Source organism: Anser anser (assembly GCF_964211835.1).
Source record: "Anser anser genome assembly, chromosome: 1".
NCBI classification, from domain to species: Eukaryota; Metazoa; Chordata; class Aves; order Anseriformes; family Anatidae; genus Anser; species Anser anser.
This window is the reverse complement of record NC_139720.1, coordinates 155,177,008-155,203,086: the sequence shown is the minus strand read 5'-3', so window position 1 is coordinate 155,203,086 and position 26,079 is coordinate 155,177,008. Positions and strand designations below refer to the sequence as shown.

General features: G+C 38.0%; 1 protein-coding gene across 5 annotated transcripts in view; it reads left to right on the top strand.

Annotated features, from left to right (window-relative positions):
- Nucleotides 1-26,079, top strand: part of PCCA (propionyl-CoA carboxylase subunit alpha) — a 284,839-nt gene that overhangs the window by 84,284 nt on the left and 174,476 nt on the right. For all 5 annotated transcript variants that reach the window (XM_083820666.1, XM_083820667.1, XM_083820668.1 and 2 more), the window contains 4 exons: nucleotides 1,721-1,757; nucleotides 7,181-7,259; nucleotides 16,229-16,331; nucleotides 22,186-22,280. In XM_083820666.1, the coding sequence (XP_083676792.1) occupies nucleotides 1,721-1,757; nucleotides 7,181-7,259; nucleotides 16,229-16,331; nucleotides 22,186-22,280 (314 nt within the window). The remainder of the gene's footprint in view (nucleotides 1-1,720; nucleotides 1,758-7,180; nucleotides 7,260-16,228; nucleotides 16,332-22,185; nucleotides 22,281-26,079) is intronic.

The following is a 26,079-nucleotide window of genomic DNA, read 5'->3' as shown; positions in this document are numbered from 1 at the left end:
TCTCGACTATAATCGTGGCTCTTCCATCAGTCATCACTCTTCCTGCATTTTGTTCGAGAGGCTCTAATTGTCTGCATTTGGCAGGTTTAACACTTCCTGACAGAGAGGCTATTAAGGGGAAGTATTCTCGCATAACTGTCACAGGCAGGAACAAAGAACCTTCAAACTCAATGTGTGGAAACCACTAACATTCTTAAATGACCCTTTTCATGCATTTTATCCCTTTAAGCTAAAATTTGGAGGGTGCAGGGTCATGGAAAGCAGCAAGGTGTAATAAAACAGTTAACCCTGATTTTTTTTTTCTTGGGGAGGGGGAAGGTTTTTTTTGCTAGATTTATCTCTTGACTTAAAAACAATTGTTATTTGGAAAAATCTCATTAACAGATGTGACTGGAGTAAAAAGACTTAAAACTGATGTTGTTTTCAGGACTGCTTTGAACTTAACAAGCACCGATTTGTGGAGCAGACTAGCTAATGAAAGGAAATTAAATTTTCTGACAACTTCCCCTGCCAGCCCCCTTATTCTTCATGGGGCTGTTACTAGGTACTGAAGACTTTTAAAGAGGATTTTGTTTTATTATCGGACATAAATGAACCAGGTATGAACATTGCTTATGTATTTTTTTTTTAAAGTTCTGACCTGGGTGCTTTTAAAATGGATTGCCTTGAAAGCTTTAAAAATATCAGGTTTCATTTTAATGTTCATAAGTCAGCCCCCATAGTTTCAGACGCACTTAGCAGCTGGTGGTTTCCAGACGTTACTGCCTTCCATACTAATTTTTTAATGTATGTCACAGAATAGTATAAATACTAGCAAATTTGGATGGAGTTTTCGAACTTAACCCATGCCACTGTAATTTAACCCTTTTTCTTTTCTAGTGTTGTATCACGGAAATGTTTTGTTACTGGTAGGAGAATTAACAGAATTAACTACCGCAAGAGAAGAGATTTGGTTATTTAAAAAGTGAGAAGTTCAAGTACTCTGTTTTTGTTCTCTGGGTTTTCTAATACATTTTTCTGTATCATATTTTCTGTACCAGGTATAGTGGTATGAGTCAGCTGAAGCCATAGGTGGAATCAACAAGAGTTGTTCTAGTTGTCATGCACAAGTGTTTTGCAGACTTTTGAATGGAAACTGAAATGTGAATGGGTTTATTCTCCTTATATTCTCCTTAGAATGGAGGGGGAAAAAAAAAAAAACAAAAGTGAAGTGCTTGTGTTTTTTTTCAGTAGACAAATTTTCAACTTTGAAGAAGTTCTGCAAGATTTTCTCTGAACCTGAATCACACCCAAACAATAGAGAATCAACTCCCCCTACTGACAACAGCCAGGAAAACATGACAAATACCTGAGAGGACAGAAACAAGCTGGCAGTGGACAAACTTTAACGATCTGATTTATGGTCCATTATTGATTGTAAACTTCTAAATTCTAGCATTAAATTCCTACAACTGCAGAAAATCATTTTGCAATCCCGGCTGTGTTTCCTGTCAGCTGATTCCTCATTGCTTTGAGTTTCTCAGTATACTAATGATGAGGTAGAATTTACATTCCACTTATGGTATTAATTTTACATTCCTCTGGCTGAAAAGGGTCAGAAGGTTGTAAAATCAAACATTAAATGAATCAGAGGAGACAGTAGTGCAATATATGACTGCCCTCAGGACACAGTGCAATGGCTGATGGGATTAACGTTGGGTCTCATTTCCTGCTTTTACAGGATGCAGATGAAGCTGTCAGAATTGCAAGGGAAATTGGTAAGTTCTTAAATTAGCTATGGTGGGATTTGTGTGCCTCTCAGCAGACATGGTTGACTAAATTGAATGTGTAATAAGTAATCCCTATAGAACAAATAATGTTTTAATAGTTTTTAAGTTCCCTCTTGCCTATAGGGCTGGAAGAATCTAGGCATTAACGCCCTGTCTCTTTAATCATCACATTTTAGCTTAACCAACTGGACTTTACAGAACAAGTGCAGCCATGATTTGTGGAATGCATGTAATATGCAGCAGTCAGCTTGCTGAAGGAGTTATTTCAAAGTGTATCTGCAGTCGGACGTGGTGTTCTTTTTACAGAAGTTAAGCATGGTACGTTTCTCCTGATGTGCAGGCTGACACCAGTGATGTTATGATCTTCATTCTTCACTGTGTGCACAGCAATTAGCCTGAATATCATCCAGACCACCAGCCTTTCTTCCGTGCTTTCCAGAAGAGATTCACTGTTCAGCTTCTGAATATTTTACAGAATGGTGAAAAGAACAACCAGCAAACTGTCTGAGACTTGTCCTGATGAAGGTTAAGTGTAATGTGTTTAATGAGTTTTGGCTTTTATTAAATGAAGTTTAATATTAGGGAAAATGTGTAACCATATGCTTGAAATTACACATTCTTAAATGCTTTCTAGAAGGAGAAAGTAGTGCAGGAAGAGATTTTTCTTTTTTTTTAATTCATTTTTAAGATACAGTAACCTTGAGAAGCTATTTAAGCTCATCAGTAGTATAATTCCAAGAACCCATTTCACATACATCTCACCTGTGCCAAAACCTATGGGTGTGCCTTAATGCCAAATAGAAACTGGGACTTGCCTCGCTGCAGATGATTCATCACTGTAAGGCTTTTCCAGTTTAAGTGTAAGCTGACGTTCCTACCCTGCACTGGTTAACTACCCTGAAACCCCTCAGTGTAGGCCTGACTGAATGTTAGGCTGATGTGATTGAAGTCAGCATTTCTGTGGGTCAGCCTTGGCCCCTTTTGGGAAATCAGGTGATTACTGATCACTGCCATGCAAGCAGAAACAAAAGGTAGAGGTTATCAGTCAAACAACTAGAACACTGGGAGGAGAACTGGCAAATAAAATTGGTTTCAGTGCTTAAAAAGGTATAAATAGCATTATGAATTTTTTTCAGTTTCATTTCAGTGGTCTTTTTTAGATTTTCTTATTTTTTTTTAAATGGCTTTGATCATTTTAAGTAGGAAAGCATTCAGTGGCTTCCTAGACACCTTTTAAAATTTATTCTTTCTTAATTGTCCTCTTACTTCTTCTGGTGTTCTATTGACTGGTTCCTGTCTTTGATATCAGCAGCACTTTGGAGGTCATTATACCAAGGCAGTCTTAAATCTGCAGATATTGAAGTCAATTCCAGACAGCTGGGTGGTGTTTTTTATTTAGATGACAAATTCTAAGGCCATTTTTATATGGACAAGTGGTAGCCATGTAGTGAAAGGAAATTGTTTTTTCTAGCTTGTTTCTACCCATGTTTTGACCGACTGATCAGTTTTGTTAGGCTTCTGTCTAGTCATGACCACGGATCAGAAGCCAAGCCAATGATTTGTAATTTCAAAGGGTGTAAAGATGAAATTAAAATCTCTGGGTAAGTATCTCTATATATAATGTCCTCATGTAATGAGGTACTTGATACATAATTGAATACTTCCAGATTATTTTGCATTTCACTTATCTAGAACCTAAGGATTCTGAGAGTGCTTAAATAATTATTTTTAAAAAATCATTGTGGGCCATTACTTAAAACTCTAAAACATTGTGTAATGTTCTCTTATGGCCTGTGCATTCCTCTACTGTTCCCTGCTATGTTCTGGCCAAAGGTCCAGTAGCAGTGGGCTATGACACATCAGGGCTAATGAACTGCTTTTAACTGTTTCAGTTGATATTGTTTACGGATAAAAATTTTGTAAGTACGGGAGTAAAAAACCTACCTTTCAACCCTCATTTGAGATGCGCTCTCCCAGGCTGTCAAGAGTGAGTGTTAAAAAGATACTAGGCTGAATCAGGAATTGGAAGTGGTTCAGGCACAAATTGCTGTATAGGCTCCTTTGTAACGTCGCTCTTCTCGTATATGTCTGTGTGGGCTGTTCTTTTCTTCTGATCTCTTCTGTAGTGTTTAATCACACTGGCTCTTTTCCCCTGCTACTTTAAAGTCCATTTATAACTTATACGTTAAGAACTGCCAGCTTCTTAATTTCTGAAGCGTCGATGAAACTTCAGAAAGTTTTACTTTTCAGTTTGTTGTCTGGATGAATCGAACAACTAAGAAGTGCAGGCAGTATAAACTAAATGAGGGTCTATTCAATTTTAATCTCATGTAAATTGGTGTCTAATTTGAGGGAAGGGTTGAAAATCTAACACCTACTCAAAAATGTGCCTGCTTTTTAAGGCAATTTGATGTTTTGTGATGTTTTTAGAAATGCTTCTATAAATTGTTTGCATGCCTCTCCCTTCCCACAATTAATCCAACTAATCCATGGATTGGTATTTCAGCAATTTTAACTGCTGCTGGTGTAAAAGTGGTCAGAAAAACAATGAGCAACACATCCTGATCTTTGCATCATTTACCCAATATTTATGCAAAGCTTAAATTCTGTAAGACCTTGCTCGGCTTGGGACAGATCAGTCTTTGGTGTTGGCCAAAGAACTGACATGTTTAGTTAAGTTCAGTGACACAGCAAGTAGAGTGTAAACTCATATGTGAGCAAAAGTTCAAGTCCCGTTATTTTCAGGAGGCTGGCTAATTGTCTTCCCAACCTACAGAAGTCTCTTGCAAAGATTTTTTATTTCTTGGCCTAAAAAGCTGCATGTATCTTCTCAAAACCAAGCCTTACTTTGCCTTTTTAATTTTAATTTCTTTTTAACTATGCTGTGGCTCTCTGGAGTCTTTAACTGCTTTGCATAAATGTGTGATCAACATGTAATCATTGTACATAAGGTTGAGACGGGGAGAAAAGCTGTGTTCATAAATTGGTGAGTACTACCAGTGACCCGTGTATCCTGTCTGATAATTTAACCAAGGAGGTTGTGATACATAAACTTTATATATTCTATAATATATAAAGACTCACCGAGGCTCACTGCCAGCATGCTATTTTACTGTTGCAATGAAAAAACAATAAATTAGAGCTGCTACTTTTACAGAATTAAAATCAGTAAACTGTTCAAGAGACCGATACTGCTAAACTGAAATTGTTAGCATAATTGATGATTTTTCAAGTACCTGTAACACTGAATGAGATGGCATGATGAAAATTGCCGTAGTGAGTTTGCCATTATGACTCTTAAAACGATGGCTTATTTAAGAATTTCACACCTTTTAAGCTGGAGTCTCTGATGATAGTGTTACCGTAGCTGGTGTGAGTTCGGTAGTGCTACCTAGTTAAACCTCACTTCTTGCTTGGAGATCATACAGGATATGCTTCTTGCTTTCTTTCAAGGCCACTAGTTGACTTGTCTAGGAGCATGGTGGTTGCCAGGGATCTGGAAAAACAGCTACAGCATAGATAAATTGTTCTTATATAGGTACGACATATGCTGCGTTTCATGAAATTGAGTTGGACTTCAGAGTTCCGGCATGTAACCTAGAGCCGTTTTGTGCATGCCCTTTTATCTCTGGGATTATAGAAGCCTTGGGAATACTTGATACAGTTCTGGATCAGACCCATTGTTGTCTGAATAATCCCGTACCCTTTGTGGGTAGCATCAGATACTTAGAGGAAAAAGTAGCATACGCTCTAGCAAGCTTCCTTGAACAGCTCAGTTTGGTCTTAAGTATGTATCTAGTAAGTAGAGATTACTCGACTCTAAAGCATGCAGCTTTATAACCTTTTAGTTACCTGCCTATAGGAATTTGAGATTTGTGCTTTCATATGCTTATCTATTACCATTCTACAGCTTTCAGCGACATGAGCGCTCTGTGGGATGGGATTTCACAGCCCAAGTACAAGTTATGTAGGAAACTATTTTATTGATTTTTTTTGGGGGGGGGGGGGTGCGGGGGCACTTTTGTTAATTTAGCGTTCTCTCATGCTGTTGCTGCTTTCCAGTCAACACTGCTCTATTTGTTTCTTATGTTGGTATCATGTCCCTCTTGTTTGTGTCCACTTCAGTCTTTTTAAGCAAAAGATTTTCTGGATCTTGGTTTTAAACGTCTTTTGAACCTCCTTTTGTTAAAATGTCTTTGCAGAGGAGGTGGTGGTGGGGAAATTTGTTGTTGTCACTTGACAGGGTTAGAGTAGACCTACATTTCAGAAAGCAACTGTAAACATTAGTTATGCATATAATAGCACACCTGACCATTTCTATTAGGGAACCTTAATGAAATGTCCCTTTCTGTCCCTAGATCAAAACCTCTTTTAGGAATATATCTTCAATTTGCAAGGACTGATTGGCTTTTCTTGTCAGACCGTATCAGCTAGTATGATGTTTGACATAACGTTATGATTTTTCATTAAACTTACTGGAGACCAAAGAAGAATATTTCTGCTATCCTAGGAATGTCAAAAACTTTCTAATCAGTACCTTAACTTCCAAATTCCCATATACTCGTGAGAGAAAGGTGAAGTTCACTGATAAGAATAAGCAATTGTTTCAGGAAGTTGTTTTGAATTCAAAACATACTGTGCTACAAGATGAACAATCATTACTAAATGTGGTTTTAAACTACACTGGTACTACACTTAGTTTTCAGAAAAGTAAGGTCCTGACTCACATACCTGTTAATGCGTCTTGTTCTGAAAGTGAAATATTTCTGGTTATGCACAGTCAGATTTATGATGCTCACTTTTTTTGTTACTTGTCAGGTTGGGGAAAATACTTTATTTTTGCACTTTTTAATGATAAAAATTATTCTGATATTTATTGTGTAATATCTGAGCAGTACAGCTTTCTGGAGATGCTGTTATTTAAACTGGACTGCACCAAAAGTGTTGAATTAGGTACAGGCTTGTTTACTGAATCTCTTGACTAATAGTTTATGAAGATCTGCTTAGTCTTGCTAATAAAATGTTTTTGTTTTTGAATTTAATCACGGCAATATCTTATCTCCGCAGTAACAAGAAAACTAAATTTTGTTTCTAAAGAATGTGAGCTTAAAAAGGTCAAGTGCCTTTATTCATAAACCACTTTGTTACTTGGGAATAATTCATTCTGTAGTGTGGCTTTTTTTTTTTTTGTATAAATGAAATAGAGAAGACAACCTTTTCTTGGCTTTAGAAATCACTGTACTGACAGCTAAGTCTTGAAAAGAAAAACCTCTCCTCTCTCTCCAAACAAGAAGCATTTTAATAAACGAAGTTATTGTCTACTGGCATTATTGGACATGTGGTCAGTTGTCATGTTTGTATGACCAACTGATCAAAGTTTGAACTTCTGTCTAATTGTTCCCCGCTGTTAGGCTACCCTGTCATGATCAAGGCCTCAGCAGGTGGTGGTGGGAAAGGCATGAGAATCGCTTGGGATGATGAAGAGACCAGGTGAGATGCTGTCCAAAAGCTTGCCTTGATGAATGCTGCAGTTACCAAAGTCCTATTAAGCCACCGTGAGCTGACAGTTGAGCAGATATGAACTGTTAAACAGAAATTGGGTAGTACTTGTTTTTCTCCCATTTGTGTAATAAGTGGTAAATTTCGGTAGTTTGCATGTGTGTAATTAAAATTAATTTTTGCATAAACCTTAAAACATAGTCCATTATTTTGAGTAAAGTCAAAAATAATAATAATTAAAAAAAAAAACCACAACCCTTGCATCTGCCTTTTTAGCCCACTGATAGACTGTAAATTTGCACTGTAAATAATATTTTGCTATGTGCCTTCCAGAATGCTGATGTACTAATTGTCTGTTAGGTAGAATGCTTATTGGCCCTGTTTTTCAAACATTAATGCAAACCATTAACTCTGTTAAAGTTGATGAGACTGATTATTCATGTGTGGAAACGGAGTTTCCAGAATGTGCTCTAATAGCATACTTCTGTGTTTAAAATACTTGCCTGTGCAAACTGTTGTGCTTTTGCCTGTTTGAAGCCGAGTATCTGTTTAAACAAATTTTCTTGTCTTTTAATGCTTGTCTGAATCGTGAATCCTTCAGGATACTACATTATTGACTGGAGATGTTTTACAATCCATTCTCCTCTGATATTCTGACAGTGAAGAGCCTGGTTTCAACCTCTTGTGTCACTATTACAAAACCAATCAACCAAAAAAAACCCCAACTGACATTGTATGAGTTTTCAAAGATCTGTAACAAAAAGCATATTTTAATTTAAAACTAAGTAACTTTCTCAATGTTTTCTACATGAAGGAGAGGGCAGTGCACGTGCTGGAATTAGCTCGGAATACAGCTCATGTTGTTGTTTAATTGTTAGTTACCTGTAAGATTTTCCTGATCTATTTTGTCCTCTGTATTAAATTGCTGTGTTTTTTTAGTCTTGCCTCAAAACCTGGAAACTGAAAGAACAAGAAAATGAGTACCTATCAGTTAAATTCTAGATTTAAAGAAAACATTCTGTGCCTTGCTATCTTTAGCCCAATCCTATTCAAATCTAAATAGGAAAACAAGGTTTTGCATTTTAGAATGAAAGATCTAGAATAACCTGCTTTTTTATGAAGATGCTTTGTTCCCATTGCTTTAGAATCCCAAATTACTGCCTTGATCTCATTCAGGCAGCAAGTACATCTGTTGGACTTAAAAGAAAGGCTTTCATTTCTCATTTTGCACAGAAACTGTCAAAGGAGTTTGATTAAAGTAACTGTTTAAAAATTGAAAACTTGGTCTAAAAATCGTAATTGCTCATTTGTTTCAAAGAAAAGTTGTGGCTGCTGTTTTCACCATGGTCACCTGACAAAATTGATTGATATAGAAACCAACTAAGGATGTTTTTTTGTGCATTTAACATTAATTTAGTTATATTACTTTGACCCAGTGATATTAGTGATGCTTGCCTTCTTTGTGGAAAGCCTTTAGAATACTATTCAGCTTCTTAATATTTGCCAGTGGTGTCCTTCTAACCTATTTGTTAGCTACATTAGCCTTGTCTTTACAGTATAATTTTATAGAGTTAGTGATCCTAAATCAAGAAGAAATGCCTTTTTTTAGTAGTTATATGTGGGCACCAATGAAGCTAAGACGTATTTGACAAAATACTTGTTGCAGAATGGGAAGTGAGATTAAAAGAAGTGAAGATAAAAAAAGATTTACTTTGCTTTGAAGTGTGAAATAGAGGATTTAGGTTTCTCTTGCAGTCTGTCTGGAAGAAATAAATACAAGGTTGTAAATGATTTGTTGTACGTGTCTGTTAATTGCATTATAGAACTAAGGTTTTTCTGTTTTATGTGACTGAAGGTCTGATTTTTTTTTGAAGGTGACTCAACTTGTTAGTGACAAAACAATGTATATGATAGTTGTAATATCTTATAAAAATTTGCTGACATCACGTGTTTTCTTGTTGAATCCAAATCCACGTAATCTTAAAAATTGATTTTCAGCTACTGGCAGACTGAGGAACCAATATCTGAATCACCTTTTGTATTTCTGGGTTCATACAGCTGAGATGATTGTGAAGAACTGTTGATAGTATTTTGATGTGAAAACTTGCTTTGGCATTGACATATGATATTAATTCTAAGCGCTGTTTGAGAGGGGGGAAAAAAAGTCTTATAAAACTCATGTTGTTTGGAACATGCTTTTGGATTTTCAGGAAAGCTGAGAAGTTTAGCCGTTTAAGATGAGGATACATAATATTAAAAGAAAGTTTAAGTAATGTATTATCATAGAATATCCTGAGTCGGAAGGGACCCACAAGGATCATCGAGTCCAACTCTGATGTGACATGGAAATGTTTGTATTGTGTGATATGGCATGGAAATAACCACTGGAAATGGAAAAGACCCATCTGATTGACTGAACTCCTGCTGTTACAGAATTATTTGCTATAGTAACTTACTAGTGCTTCACCTTTCACATCTTTCACATCTCTTACATAGCCCAGACAATTAACAGTGTTAGATTCCTCTAGCTATTATGATATTCCAGTTCTTATGTCTAAGATTTCTGCCATTTTCACCTAATATTTCTAAATTGAAGGCACTAGAATACTGTTTCACCACTGTTTTAACTTTTTTTCTTGAAATATCTCTTCATGAGCATGTGACTGTGGAAGGGCTGCAATGTTCCCCTCTCCCTCTTTGGGTATGGTTGCCTTTATATTTCTTCAGATATGAATCCCTTCTAAATCTCACTTATGTTGCTTTTCTTCTAAATTTGGGTCAAGTGCTAGTGTGAAATTTTGTGTGCAGTTCAAGCCACTAATCCAGATCTGAAAAGTCTCCCATAGAGGAGGGAGCCAACTAGCTCCCTGAGTAACTCAGTTTACTCTTAAAATCAAGGGTGGCAACTCTGCTGACCTTTTTTCTCATTAAACCAAAAACTCTGAGCTCAACTATTTCATGATTGCTGTGGCCAGGACAGCCACCTACCATTGCAGCTTCCACAAGGCCTTCCCTATTCTCAAACAGCAGATCTAGGAGGGCAGCTTTCCTTGTTGGCTTTCATAAATGCTTGTGTCAGGAAATTATCTTCAGCATGCTTTATGAATTTCCCAGACTTGTTTGTCAGTATGATATTCACGGTTTGTCTGGGAAGTTGGTCTCCCATAAAGATGAGGGCAGCTGATCCAGAGATTTATCCTAGGTGCCTGTAGAGTAGCTCATCCACGCTGTTGTCCTGGGTGGGCTGCCAGTAGGCCAGTAGTAGCCACCCCTAATGGTATGTGCTTTGTTCTGTGTCCCCTTAATCTTCACCTGGAGGTTCATCATCCAAGCAAGGGCTGTGTGATCTGGTCTCTCCCTTACATACAGTATGACACCTCCAGCTTGCCTGCCATGCCTCTTTTTCTTGAACGGCCGATAGGCCTCCATCCCAGCACTCTGGTCATGGGACTCATCCCACCAAGTCTCACTAATAGCAGTGACATCATAGCTCAGGGAATGAACCAAAACTTCCTCCTGTTTGTTCTTCATACTGTGTGTATTGGTACACAAGCATTTCAGATGTATTCCTGAACCCTTATCACTCCCTAGAGCGGCGTAGATGCTCCCATTAGCCTTGCCACCCTCAGGCAGTGTCATCGCTTGGCTTAACCTCAGTGTTGCTAGTGGCGTCTCCTCCCACACTGATCCTAGTTTAAAGCTCTCAATCAGTCTTGCCAGGTTATGAGCCAATGAATGTTTCTTCTATCAAGATGGGAATATCCTGTCAGGCTCCAGCAGATCTCTCTCAAAGACTCCTCCTTAACTATAAAACCCAACACTCTGGTGGAGGCACCAGTCTTAGAACCAGGCATTGATGACCTAGGCTTGCTTGTTTCTTTCCATGTCTCTCCCCGCTATTGGTAGGATTGAGGAAAAGACTCAATTATAGCCATCTTCCCAGGCTCGTGAATTCCCGTTTGATTTTAGGCTTGTTGTTGCAATATTGTAGGTACTTACATGATGAGCGGGAGTGGGTAATAAGCTGAAGGCTGTACTAAGCTCATAAACTTGCTGTTGACATAACTGATCCTAGCCCCATGTAGGCAACATGAAGTTCAGTACAGAGTACAACAAGGCAGGGGTAGGGGGGTCTGGGAGTCTAGAAATTTTCTCTATTGCTTCTTCCTTGGTCTTCCTTGGTTGTGGGGAAACTGAAGGCTCTCTTGCTTTCAGTATGCTTGTAACACCTGCACATATAATAAGTCTGTGGGTTTCATGACTTCAAACGGTCTGCTGCAAACTTTAAAAGGGATTTCACTTGAGGGCCCTATTCTCTCTGAAGATCAGATTTTAATTTTGGGGGAAGATTGTGATGGATCTGCAAACAAAGGTACTTACTAGCTTGTAGGTTTAGGATCAGAGGTCACTATATAGGAACTACTGGTCCTCATTTTAAACTCCATATATTTGTAAATAGAAATTAGTTTTTCTAGTTAATAGTTGCAGCTGCAAACAGCTTTCTTTGGAAATTGGCACTAAATTATCTTCTAGCAATTCTTTTCTGAAGAATTTGGAGCTTTGTGCCCTCCTCTTTGTAAAATTATCAATTTTATTACCCTTCCAAAGCAGTGCATTTAGTCTGTCAGACTGTAAAAGTGGGAATGTATGGGTTCGGCCTCCCAGAGCATATGTGGTCTGTACAGGAGATGTATGGGCTGTTGAACTATTCAGGTAAAGGGAAGGAGTGAGACTGGATGAGTGAAGAACAATGGTTCCTAAAAAAATTTTTTTAAACACAGGTTTTTATGCCAGCTGCATGTATAAACATTTATGTAAAATGCTGTGATCAGATCAATTTTATTTTAAATTTGGAGTTGAGCTGAAGCAATGGATTATTGTTTTTTTGTGTAAACTCAGAGAACATTTGAATATTTTTTGGTCGCTTAACTTAGCAGTCATATTTTTAGAAGGATTCAATTGTACTAATGATTATAAAACATCTGTTTTTAACTATGTCCTTTCTAATTCTAGCCTCAACAAGAGAAGACTACTTTCTTTTACTATTTCCTGATATTGGAAACTGAAATATTACATAATGATGGCAGTCTTTTATTAGTGTCTGTCTGCCTTCAAAAAAGTGGTTGTTTTAATTAAAGCAGTGATGCCGATCTTGGAGCTGGAGGCAAAAAGTTGGCACGGACTATCCCACTTCAGAAAACCACAAGAAAGCATGTGGCAAGATCAATAAATGCTTTTGTATGGCTTATACTTCAGTGTGAATAAATGTACTATAGGATGAGAGGAGAACCTTTAAAGACATCCTGTTCTTCCCCTTATAGAATCATTTATGTTTGAAAGGACCTGGAGAAATTATCTCATCGAGCTTCTTGCTCAGAACTGGGTCAGCACTGAATTTGAAGTAGGTTGCTTAGAGAGTTGTCTAGTTGGGTCTTGCAGACCTCCAAGGCATGAGTTTTCACAACCTCTCCAAAGAGCCTGCCATGCTGATTGGTTCTTTCCAGCCATTTTTTCCATTATATCCAGCTGGAAACTCCTCATTTCAGTTCATGATCATTTTGTCTTTTCTCCTGTGTACTTCAATAAAGAGCACAGCTCCTTTGTCTTAGTAAGCTACTCTTGAAGTACTGGGAGGCTGCTTTTAGCTTCCCCTGAAGCCTTGTTGTTGTCCAGGTCCAAACATGCCTCATCCAGTGAGCCTGTCCTAGTGTACTCCAACCATTGTATTTGCTCTCCATTGACCTCAGCTCAGCATATTGAAATCATTTTAGTACTAGGAGGTCCAAAACTGGATGCAGTATTTCAAATGTGGTCTAACATGTACCGAGTAAAAGGGAATAATTACAGAGTAATTACAGTAGAACAGTTGCTCTACTGGCTGTGCTATGGGGATTAGTCTCTGCTAGGTACAGGACCCTACATTTGGTTTTGTGGGACTTTTTAAGATACCTGTAAGCCCCCTTCTCCAGCCTGTCTAGATCTCTTTGAAATGCAGCCTTGCCCTTGAGTATGTTGATGCCCTCAGTTTAGTGTTGCCCATGTATTGGTGGTGGTGCATCCCAGGTCAATGATAATGAGGTTAAACTGGTTCCAAAGTAAATTCCTGGGAAAATTCCTTTGTATTGGATTCCAAGTAGATTATGAGCCCACTAACTTTGAGCCTAAGACTCTAGCCAGTTTTTCACATATCTAGTTGTGCACATATGTAGACCATAACATCCTGCCTTGGAAACAATGGTACTATGAGAGACCACCAAGGCCTGGCTAAAACTGAAGCAGATATCCACTGTTCTCCTGTAATTAGTAGGTATAGTCATAAAAGATGATCAGATGGGTAAATCTAATCAGTTACGGATCTCTTTCATGTGTCTTTTAGGAAAGCTTGCTCAATTACTTCTCCAAGGAATTAAAGTAAGGTGGACCAGATAGTAGTTCTGATTCTTTCATGCCCTTCTCAAACCTTGGTGCAATGTTTGTCTTTCTCCAGGCATTGGGGATCTTTCCTGATCTCCAAAGCCTTTCAGAGATGACAGAGCAGCCTCACAATTACATATGCTACCTATCTTACATTTGGTCTTATGGTCTTGTGGGGGTCAGTTTCTCAAGAGATCCTCGATTCCATCCTCTTCCATTTCATTACCGGTAATTCATCTTCTTGAGTCCATTTGTGTTGAGAAGTTGACCCCAACATCCATCAGAAATGTCTGTTTGCTTGTGGTCTTCTATGTTGCTCTTCCAACACATCAGGGAAGTTATAAATAAAATAATAATAACAGAAAATGTACTGGAGACTTTGTTGTGTGAAGCATGAGCACAAACTTGCACTGCAGAATTCCTCTTACTGGCCATCTCCTTGATCCAAACCCTCTAGCTCTCATCCTCTTGCCTTCTATTTCCTAAGAGATCCCTGTATTTGGTCTGCCCTTTTGCAAAAAGGACATCCCTATTCTTATGCCCCTCCTGAAGAGTGGGTAACTGTTCATTGCAACAGTACAGGTATATGACCTGTCTCACGTAGTGTGGTGGTTTTACTTGGGTGGGCGGCCGAGCTCCACCACAACCACTCTCTCACTTCCCTTCCTCAAAGAGGAACGGGGAGAAAATATGATGAAAAGGGCTCAAGGGTTGAGATAAGGACGAGGAGATGGTGCAGTAATTATTGTGACGGGCAAAACAGACTCAGCATAGGGAGATAGTAAGATTTATTACCTATTACTAACAAGCTAGAGAAGTGAGAAACAGTTGAAAGAAACCAAAAGCACCTTCCCCCCCCATCCACCCTCTGCCACCTCCTCCCCTGAGTGGCACGGGGGAATGGGGGTTATGGTCAGTCTGTAGCGCTTCTTCTCTGCTGCTCCTTCTCGGTCACTCTCGTCCCCTGTGCTGTGGGGTCCCTCCCACGGGATGCAGTCCTTGCTGAACTGATCCGGCGTGGGCTGCCCACAGGCAGCAGCTCTTCAAGAACTGCTCCAGATATGGGTCCGTACCACGGGGTCCATCCCTCAGGAGCAAACTGCTCCAACCTGGATCCCCAACAGGCAGCAGCTCCTGCCAGGTCACCTGCTCCTGCGTGGGCTCCTCTCCACGGGCTACAGGTCCAGCCCGGAATCTGCTCCAGCAGGGGTCTTCCACAGGCCGCAGCCTCTGTTGGTGCAGGTCCACCTGCTCCACCGTGGTCTCCTCCATGGGCTGCAGGGGGACAGCCTGCTTCACCATGGTCCTCACCACAGGCAGCAGAGAACTTCTGCTCTGGCGTCTGGAGCACTTCTCTCCCTCCTTCTTCACTGACCCTGGCACCTGCAAGGCTGTTCCACACTCCTTTCACTCTCCCAGCTGCTGTGTGGTGCAGTGGTTTTTTTTTTCCCTGTCTTAAATATGCTCTCATAGAGACGCAAAACACCATCACTTACTGGCTCAGCTCTGGTCAGCAGTGGGGCCCTTACCAAACATGGGGCAGCTTCTAGATCCTTCTCACAGAAGCCACCCCTATGGCCCCCTGCTACCAAAACCTTGCCACATAAACCCACTACACATAGCCAGTTATTCTAAGTGTGTCACAAGTTCCCTTCCACTTCCATTCTGGGGCTTGTGTGGCCAGGAAAGTGAAAGTTTTGGACTTGGTCACGCACGTCAGTCTCTGTCACATGTCATATGCCACTTAAAGAACTCGTAGAAAAATTCTGTGGAGCCTTTAGTTCCCCGTATTATGGTACATTTCACCCCACTGAAAACTGTACATGAAGTTGTTTGCAAGCAGTTATGTACCATATGAATAATCTTTCTGCCAGGAAAAGTAAAGTTGATGAATGTAATATTTTATAATCTTTATTTGTTTGAGTAATTATATATGTAAAAGAAAAGAAAGCAGAGGAAAGTGTTTGGAATGCATGCAGTATAAAACAATTCTACTTTAACATGAGGAAAAAGTAGTAGTACAGCTGCATGTTCTATGAAGTGAATTATTGCATCTTCAGGTTATGTGTTCAGTCATTGAATTTGCAAAATATGCAATACTGTATCTGCAGTTTTTTCATCTAATTGAACTACAGCTAACGCCTGCCATTCATTCTTGAGTGCTAAGAGGGCTGTATACTTTAAAGAGTGGTGAGCTTCACTTTTACTTCTATATAACATGTACTTCGTCAGTATTTTTGTTTACCCTTGATTACTGTGTTACTTCCAGAGAAGAAAATGACAGCAAAGTTATACGAATAATTTTTGTAAATACCCAGACTTTTTAAACAATTTGAAATCCTTTGCACTTGTTTTCTATGTAATTGAAGAAAATCAAGACATTTGTTAAAAAATCAAATGCAAATGGTAAAAACTTGTTTTTTGGATGTGTGTTAATTGGTTGAAAACTGAAAGATAACTTTACTGAATAAATGTTTCTTCTCCTTGTATGATTCAGAATTTATCTTTTAAAATAAAGATTGTTCTTTTTGTTTTGGTTATTTAAGGGAAGGTTTCAGGTTTTCATCTCAAGAAGCTGCTTCAAGTTTTGGTGATGATCGCTTACTGATAGAAAAGTTCATTGATAACCCTCGCCACATAGAAATCCAGGTTTGTACTATTATTATTACTTAGTTAAAAAGATTCAAACTGCTAAACCAATCAAAGTTCATGAAGTGCACATTACAAGCAAGAAGGAAGACAATGTGGCCTATGTATTGCATCCCAGGTTCCTCCTTTAGCAGAGCTCTTTAGGGTGTCATCACATCTGTTGTGATAAAAACCTTGAGTATAGTGTTTCCTTGGGTTCCTTAAGCTCAGTATGTATAAACAGGTGAACAAAACATCTCAAAACATAATTCTCGCAATTCTTGCTCTTCTCTGAGGATGGGATAAGAGGTGTTTCTGTTTATGACTCAGTCTTAAAAATTGTCCTACTCCAACTTTCCTTCTGTGTTTTAACTAAACATAAAACAGTGTTGGGATGTTCTTTGGGATAGAGGGTCCTGAACCATCATCAAAACTGAGTTGTTCATTTTTACGTTGATGTATGTAAAGATGTAGTCTCATTGTTCACTGTGTGAAAATAGGAAAGACTTCAGGACAGCTGTGTAGCAAAATACTTATTTCAGTATTTGGGCTTGTTCTGCTGCTCAAGTGGACTGACATAGAACTGTTCTGGTGAGTACAGTCAGTATCACAGGCAAGTTTTACTGAGTCCTTTTATAAGAGTCTCTACCAAACTTAAAATTTTAAAGTAAAACTGGTATCTCAGTTATAGAACAGTATCAAATTAAAAATATTACAGAAATATATCAGTTTTTCTAATGTGATTTTTCTGTTTTCTGTTTTCCTTTAGGCCTTCAACTAAGACTAAGAAAATCACAACCCTTTATTTATTTCTCACAAATGTTTAAAAACAGAACTTTCATGTCCTAAAACGATAGTCAAATATTCACATTTAGAACTGCAATTTTAAAATAATAGTCTTCGTGCTAAGAGATAGATGATTGGTTTAATACTAATGATATCAAATATTTGTCATGAATTCAGGTCAAACAACTGCAATATAAGTAGACTTTTCAAAACATAGAGATCAGGAACAAATAATTCAGTTTTTCTAATTAAACAATTTAAAGAATTGCAGTGATCTTTAGATTTTTTTTAATTTAGAGGTGATTTTCTTGAGTAGCCCTTTTTTTTTTCTTATGAAAGACAAGTTCAGTGATTGTGTTGCATTTTATTTTAGAGGAGGAGAGAAATGTGTTTGTAAGTAACTAACATATAGTTTAAGAGACTGTAGTGTCCTTCTACCCTTAGTCTAGTACTTGATGGGCTTGATTAAGTGTTAGGGAATATTGTTTCAAACACTAGGCTAAAAAAGGCCTATGTTCTTGTGTTTTCCTGTGTCTTGGACCATTGCTCAAACTGCATGGCTATCATACACAGTGCAGCCTTCCTGTTTTTATTCTCTACCCTTTCTTTAGCAGGAAGACGATGAACCATACTCAGTTAATTGAAAAAAATGATTGTAGGCATCTGTCCTGAGGGCTGAAGTTTGAACTCTGGATCCTGATTCCAGTGCTTGAGCACAGCAGAGGATGTAGGAGTTCAAGCGCTATTATGCTTAACATTTTTCTTGCAAGTTGTAGGTGTTTTTGTCTGTATTTTGGTTTCGTATCTGATGTCTAATGCTGTCTGAACTCAGCAGGATGTGTGTCCCATTTTGGGCATGGTTGTTCAAAATCAGATATATTCTCCCTACCTTCTGGATTATGAAAAATTTTTATCTTTTGTTGGATCTAGCATTGAGCAAGATCTGCTAATGGAAAACAAGATTTGTTTTCTTTGGACAGATTCTTCAACAAAATTATGATCTTAAAATTTGGGATGTATTTGATCTTATGTAGGCAACTAAATTGTGTCTGTCAATAGGCTTAAAATAGTCTATCTTGACAAGAAATTCATAAGCAGTATGTCAGTTTCTGCAAAAGAAATTTTACTTATTCTTGTCCAAACATAAACTCGAAGTTGTAGTGTTTTTTTTTTACAGTGAGAGCTTGATTTTTTTTTGACAGTAGTCAATAACTGGATGAAACAGCAAATTTGATAGTGTAGGATGATTTGTGTGAGAGAAATATTCAGCGTTTTTTACCCTGTCAGATATGTGCCCACTCAAACTAGATAGACTTCTTTTTTTTTTTTTCCCCTGTTTCAATTTAGAACTTGTCTATGTGTAGGATAACTTACGGCATATGTGAAATGAAGAAACAATCTTTAAAAATGAAATTTAAACCTTAACCTATTCTCTTCTGAAGGCCAAGGGAAGACATATAGTAAACATTTAGTTTCAGTGCTAACCTTCATTGCAAAAGAGCTCGGATCACTAGACGTTCCTGTACTCTCTTGGTAGGACCAATAATTTTTTTACCTGCATCTTTCTTTATTTTTTTATACACGGCTCACTATACCTTAATATTCTATTTCTCTTGGTCCTTGAAGACTTGGGTTAAAATTGCTGTATGCTATATAAAAATCCAGTCAGGCTACCAGCGGTAGTGGAAGAAAAGTCTCTTCAGGGAGATTGAAAATAAATTTGGAATTAATTTAGAGACTGAAATAAATTTGGTTTATGTTTATTTTTGAGATCAGGCTTCAAGGGACTGTTCAAAATGCAGTAGAACTGAAACAAGTGTGTTCAGGTGCTCAAAAGTTGTCTTGAATAGAAATGTTCTAAAATGTGTGCTTTGGCTTGGGATTCTTTTTGTCATCTTAAAGTTAACCTTTTGTTCTAATCTAGTTGTCTAAGACACCTCTTAGTTCAGTGGAAAGAGGTATGTACTTCCTGAGAGTCAGTCCCACTGTCCTAGAGAATTTGGGATGCTTCATTTTCCGAAGGTGCCCTTTTTTTCTGCATTGTTTAGAGAGAGCTTCAGCAATTTCCTACAGACTCTCTGATGACTTAAGTTAGATAAAATTTGATTCTTCCATACTTTCGTCAGCTGGGGCCAGATTTTGCATTCTGTCTTGGTTCCTTTAGTTTTAAAAAGATTATTACCTTAAAATTAGCACTGTAGTTAAGAACAACCAAATATTTTCACCTATATTAAACAATATAGCTATGCCATTTATAATTTATGGCACATAAATTTTTATTATAACTATACAATGAGTGTTGTTTTCCTGACACAAACACTTTGATGGTACCTTGTAACAATATCATGGTGTATCATTTTAACTTCGTGTTCTAATCAGCTTTAGGACATTGACCTTGGTTCATTTTCAAGCTACTAAATATACAAACAATTTGAGACCAGATGCCAAATATTTATTACGTTAGCAGTAACTTTTAAACAGAACTTTTTTTTAACATTCTCATATAGCTCCAAAGGATTGGTGCTTAAAATTGTTAAATAAGGGGTTTCCTGCGTCTAGCTATAAAACAATCACTTTGTAAAACATGAGAAAAGACTAAAACAATTAACAGGAAAAAAGAGTCCAAATAGACTTTATGCTTGAACTGATTTGAAGTCTTGTTCTCCTGAAATATCTGACATAAAGGATTTGAGTTTAAAGTAAGAGTACTTGTGATATCTAATTATTACTTGGCTAAATAGCAGACCTGTAACTGGACATAAAATTTAGCTGAATCATATAGAAGCGGTTGTGATAAATCATATTTAATTATTTTAGTGTGTAGATGTGGATAACATATACTTCTGTTCTAATTGTCCCACAAAACAGAATATTCTTGTATAAGAATATTAAGATATTTAGCAAAATGCCTGCATTTTTAGAGAGACATATACTGGATTTTAACTTCATCTCAGAGATTGATTTGAATGTTCTGTAAATGTCTTCTGAAATATAATTGATTTATGAAATAACTATCTTTTATTTCAGATAATATAAGCAATGAACCCAAAATGGAGTTAAAAGCCTAACTAACTAGTTGTTACATATTAGTCTGTTCATAATTACATCTTCATAGTAAATACCCACATCTGTCTCTTTTTGGGCCATATTGCCTGTGAATGCAATAATACAAATTTTTAAGATACAGGTTGCAGAAATTAAGAAGAATGCAAGAAATGTCCTGGAAAAAAAAAAAAAAGATGGCCTGAAAAATATTTTATTATATTTGGGGAGGGAGAGAAGAAACACAGAAACTTATTTTTGTTGAAATATTCCAGGACTTCTCTAGTTTGCTTGTTTTGTGAGGCTGAATTCTGTGGGAAGTTGTAGGCTTTGTAATGAAGCAGAACTGCCCACAGGGAATCATCCTATTTACAGGACAGTGATTTTCCAGCCAAGTACCATGCTATGCCCTAGATGCACTGTTTTAATAATAATAAAAAAATTCATCTCCCAAATGAGTTTATGTTGAACTCCATGGTGTTTAGTTCTGGACTGGGTGATTTAGGACTAGGGTGGGAAGTTGGTTTAGATGCTGTTGGGTTTTCTTTTGCTTTGTATAGGGGAACCTGTTACAGAATCTAGCAGTTCAGTTGACTCAAGTTCTCTGGTGCTGCCTGCTGCTAAACCTTCTGTGGGACAGGGAAGAGGGTTTTGGGACAAGCTGTAGTTTTGGAAATCCCTTGGTGTCATTCTTGTAGAGCTCTTTTACAAGGATTTTTCCTCTAGAAAGTTCCATAAACTTACGGTAGCTCAATAAAATTTGTGAGGAAAAGATAAGTCCGATCCCTCAGAGTGCAGAGCGCTCTGGGTCTGATGCTGCACAGTGCACAAGTCATCTTCATGAGATCAGCGCCTCATTTCCAGTCGCATCTACCCAGATTATTCACGCATCAGGAAACATTGGTGTCATAGATGCAGGAATTCATCTTGCTTAGTGCCCTACTCGCTCGGTGGTGCTAAAAGGAATAATAAATAATACAGATTCTTTGTCACAAATGTAAGCAGATATGGTTGAGTTCACACAGTTTGAGGAAGATTGTCTCCATTTTTTTCATCTTGTTTGTTTTCAGTGTAGAACTACACTGTTAAAGAATGAAGCATGAATATTGGCACAGGTTCCCGCAGATCAGAGCAGGAAGATAGATGGAAGAAAATGGATTAGAGGGAAAAATTTATAAGGAAGAAGGGAGCAGGTGTGGTCTGCAAGGAAAGAAATTGTTCCAAGAATAAGTACATAGAGTATAACATCACAAGATCGGAAGAAGTCTACTTGAATCCTCAAATCCAGTCTCCTGCTATTGAAAATGACTGTACCGTACAGAAGAATTTATAAAGTTCCTTTTCTTACTTTTCCTTACAGTTTGAACTTGCAGAATCAGTTCTGCTACACTTAACTTGTGTTTTTTCTAACGTGTAATTTAGGTAGTTGGATCTAGATGTTTGTATGTTTAACTCTTTCGTGGTCTGAAGCTGCAGCCAAGAGCTGTAGTTGACTCCTGACTTTTGAGGAAATCCTTGAAACTCCTACCTTGCAAGTGTTGGGGAAGTAGCAAGTTTTATTCTCTCTGACAAAAGATTTCAAAGTTTCTTCCTCGTTAAACACAGGATGCTCAGCCTGCTAAGAAAAACCCATTAGCTGTTGTTTCTGAAAGCTTTTGTCTGACAAAAAATAATGCTTAACAACATGCTTCTTAGTATTTCATTATGCAGTACAATTTTAGAGGCTTGAAAATACATTTTTTTTCTTGTTTCAGTCTTTTGATTTTTTTTTTCCCTTTTGAACTTCTTGGGGGCTTCTCATAAGAAGTGAGTGCTCTTTGCCATATACAGACTGTAGAGAGGCTTTAAAATAATCCTGTTTAGAGTTTGAAGTAGCATTCAACTAATATTTCATATATAATTAATTTTCTATACTAGCGTTTTTCACCAATCTTCATTTCTAGATTGGAACAAAAATAGAGTAACTGAATGCTATAGAATAGTAGTATAATGTCAAAAGGTGGTATGTATGCATCTGTTGGTTAATAGCAGCATGTTATTGTTTCAGGTGTTGGCAGATAAACATGGCAATGCCTTGTGGTTGAATGAAAGAGAGTGCTCTATTCAAAGAAGAAACCAAAAAGTTGTGGAGGAAGCACCAAGGTACGTATACTGGACTCTATACAGCTTCATAGTTACTGAAAACATTTTCAGAAAGCTCCTGGTTTTATTATACAATTACAAGCCAAGTTTATTCTTTTAAAAAAATGCCAAGAAAATAAATGGTATGTTTTAGTATGTTACAGTCATTTGAATGTAATGCAGCTTTAATGTGCTTTAGAGAGTGGTTTGACCTTGCTTCATTCAGTCATTCTGTAAGAAGAAAAATGGTGATTTATTAGACATATTTTTTTTCATGATCTTGTATAAAATAGAAGTGGATCTTACCAATCAAATATACGGAGTATATGAGATGGCTTGCTTATTACATCTGAGATAGTTTTGTTTTACGTTGCTATTCAGCTTTTGGATTTAAGAGTCAAATAAAAAAATGAAATAAATACCTTTAGGAATGGTTAACTGGTATTTGACTGTTACAGTAATTTTCAGAGGGCCAGATAACGCAGTTTATTTCTATTTTGAATTGAATATTAAGTTCTAAATACTCTGCACCACTTCTAGTGCCACTCATGGTAGTGAGCTATGGATGTAGGTGTCCAGTAATGCTTAAATAGCTCTTGTTGTTTCCTGTAGTGCTTGTGGATTTCTCAGAAGCATTATGTCTAGGAATCTGACTGTGTTGTTGTTTGGGTAATATGAAGGCTTCATGTCACAATGTAATACCTGTGTGTATATATGCGTACCCAAGCACTTGAGAGGAGAGTCTTTTGCCTCAGCAGTACCTATTGGTTGCTGCCTGCCACTATTGCCTGCTCATACTCCATGCCTGTGGTGAATTAAAAGGAGTGATACGTCTTTCTGTCACCAGCCAACCGTGATTAGAGTGTTTCTTTCATCAGAAATATCAGCCTTTTAACTTACTTGGGCTTCTCTGTTGGAGTTGCCAATAAGTCTTTTCATCCCTTCCTATAACTCTACAAAAGAGTGGGGGCAAGCCAATAGCTTCCAAAATTTGGCATGAAAATTCGTCTTTCTCATTGCTGCTGAATGTTTTAGACTTTGCCAGCCCCTTATTGGAAGCCTTATCTGACTTACAGCTGCTTGCAGTTGACTGCAGAATCCATTTATTTACGAACAATTCCAAGAGCATTGCAGATACGCAAGGCAGTAACTTCTGTCAGACACTGTAGAGACCCTAAAGCCTTCAGTTAAACCTTCCAGGTAATGACACAACTTCTCTTGTACAACTGGGTGGAGGAAGTACGCTGTCCTCACTAGCATTTTTTTTTCCTCCTACTTTGTGTGGTAGCTGCTATTAAGAATGTGGAGCTAAGTTGAAGCCCTTCCCCCCCCCCCCCGCATGATGCTGAGGAGATGGGAATATTGTAGGCTAAGATGTTTATTTTTATTTTGTATGATTTAGGGCTTTTGACGCTGGCCTCTTCTCAGACCTCTTTTGATTCACTTCCTGCCAATAGTGTCTTTTTCTGAAGTGCCCAGCTGCTGATTTCGACAGACTGATTGTTGGGGTTCATTTAGCTTTGAAAATAATCTTTATGATTTTGCTAAACAAAGCTAAGTCTGCAGCTCTTGAACTTGTCTTATTGGGATCATCTCATGTTTGAATCTGAGGTTTTCATAGGGAAGTTCTGTCTTGTTTTAAAAAACAAAACAACAAAATACTCCTTTTTTGAGGAGAGAAAGCTCTTTAGTTCACAACCTGATGAGCTTACTGTATTCAAGGGATTCATGGTGGGTCAATCCCTTGTTCTCAGACAGGAGACCAACAGGCCTTGCTCTTTCTCTTTTACCATATTCAGTTGTCCTACTCTGTTCCAGGAAGCATGGACAGTAAGAGCATCACCAGTTTTTTAGTTAGCGCTGGTTGTAGGCTTCTCAGCATTCTTTGGGAGCTGGGCAAAACTTCTGGTGCCTTGCAATAGTTTTGTCTTTGCCTCTAGCTTCAAACCTTTTGGGAAGATGCTGTTGACTTTTCATGTCATCAGACAGGTTGAAATTTAAACAGATGAGCAACGTTTAATTGTTGTTCCTTAGTTCAGTTTTTGTTCCTGCTCTGCCCAAACTCTCTCTGTTCATTTTCAGAGAGAGTTGCTAAGAGGCAGTGTACTTTGGCAAGATAGAAAAAGACAACACCCTAGCATTTTGTCTGGTAGAGCAATTACGAAGGGAGTCTTCGCCATGTGGAGAAACAATGCTCATAAAGCTTATGAGAAAATCCACTGATCCCTTACGATCAATCTAAAATAAATTGATCAACGGAATGTAAATGTTCAAGAATCTTAGTTGACTTCCTGTTGTATAACTGGAGCTCAAAGGATCGTTCTTAACCTTCACTTTGATGAGAGCAGGTGTCCTTTCTAACCATTTCAGGACCTGATAAAAGCTTTTTATCTTTTGCCTCACCGCTTGGGTGAAGGAATGCCTAGCTGTTCAGAAGCACTTGGCTATCTGTTTCTTTGATGTCCAAAGTTAGATTTTAACCATTTTTTTCTATTTTTGAGTTCAGATTGGCTATTCACTCAGCTATCATTACTTGAATATGTTGATGACTTTCTTCCAAAGTATCTTGAATGGCGTTATGGAGAAGTGCCACGTGAAGGCCCTTCCACTCACTGTGATCATCCAGCTGTGGTAGTAAAAGAGATCAAACATTTGATCCCCCATGGACTGCCATTTAAGTATCATATCTCAAAATGCTTAACGTAGGGACACTCAGACACTGGGTGTAACCTTCTCTCTACATTTTCAGGACTTTACTGTTCAAGTAATGGTGGAACAGCACCCTGCCGTTGTGTTCTCTGCTGTTGTGTAAGATCTGCATTATCCTTCACCATGAGCAAATTCTCAAAACTTGCCAGCTGCCTACTAATTCTCCATGGCTGTCTCTACTTTGGAGATTTGAGGTGATGCCATGTCCTTTGGTTTGAATCTTAGTAGACAAGACCTTCAGAATTAAGCTATTCTTATGACACGCTCTCAACTATTTACCAATTTCCCTGAGTTTAATCTCAGGCAGGAAATAATTTTCTTAGTATGTTTTTTTTCTTTTCTTCCTAGCCATATACGTTCAGAGTTGTGGTTGACTTAGCTATCACAGACATTAGTTTTGCACTGTCTTTTTAGATTGAAGGATGTTCTTTCAATTTCAGTTCAAAGAACAAAAATGTTTTTTTTTTTTATTATTATTTCTGCCTGTGACAGAAAGATCTAAGAGAGAGATTTCAAAAGGGAGGTTATTTTACCAGTAAGTGACTGCGTTGGAATGCAAGTAAAACAGTTAAACTCTTCTTGTGACCTTTTTGGCATGCACCATTGTTAGCTTCTCTGAGGAATGTTTCTGTCCCTGGAAGGTGCACAGACAGCAACTTCTTTCACTTTATGCAAGCACTAAGCTTTCTCCGTGAAGCCAAGTTACTTCAGGATCATATTCCAGATTAACTGCCAAGGTGCTATGTGAAGTCACCAACAAGTCGAATGAGTGTATATAGACAAGAACTTAGTGAAAAGTATGTCATTGCTCTATACTGTGTATACAAGCTCTCCTTAGAGTTGTGCTCCATGCATATGTGCCAGAACCACATTTCCTGTCACTCCGTCCAGAAACCCTTGAAGGATTCTGGGCTAAGGGAAGCTGTGAGCCTGTTCTGTTTGTGTCTCTGTACATGATTCATAGGTTAGCGCAATTTAGATGTGGGGGTAAAGCTGTTTTTCAAACATGCCTGTAGTGCGGTAGTATGCATAGGTATCTCAAGGAACGATTACTGTAGATAAGTAATTAGTTGGACATGCTGCTTGTTTAAAATATTTCCTAAGAGTGGGT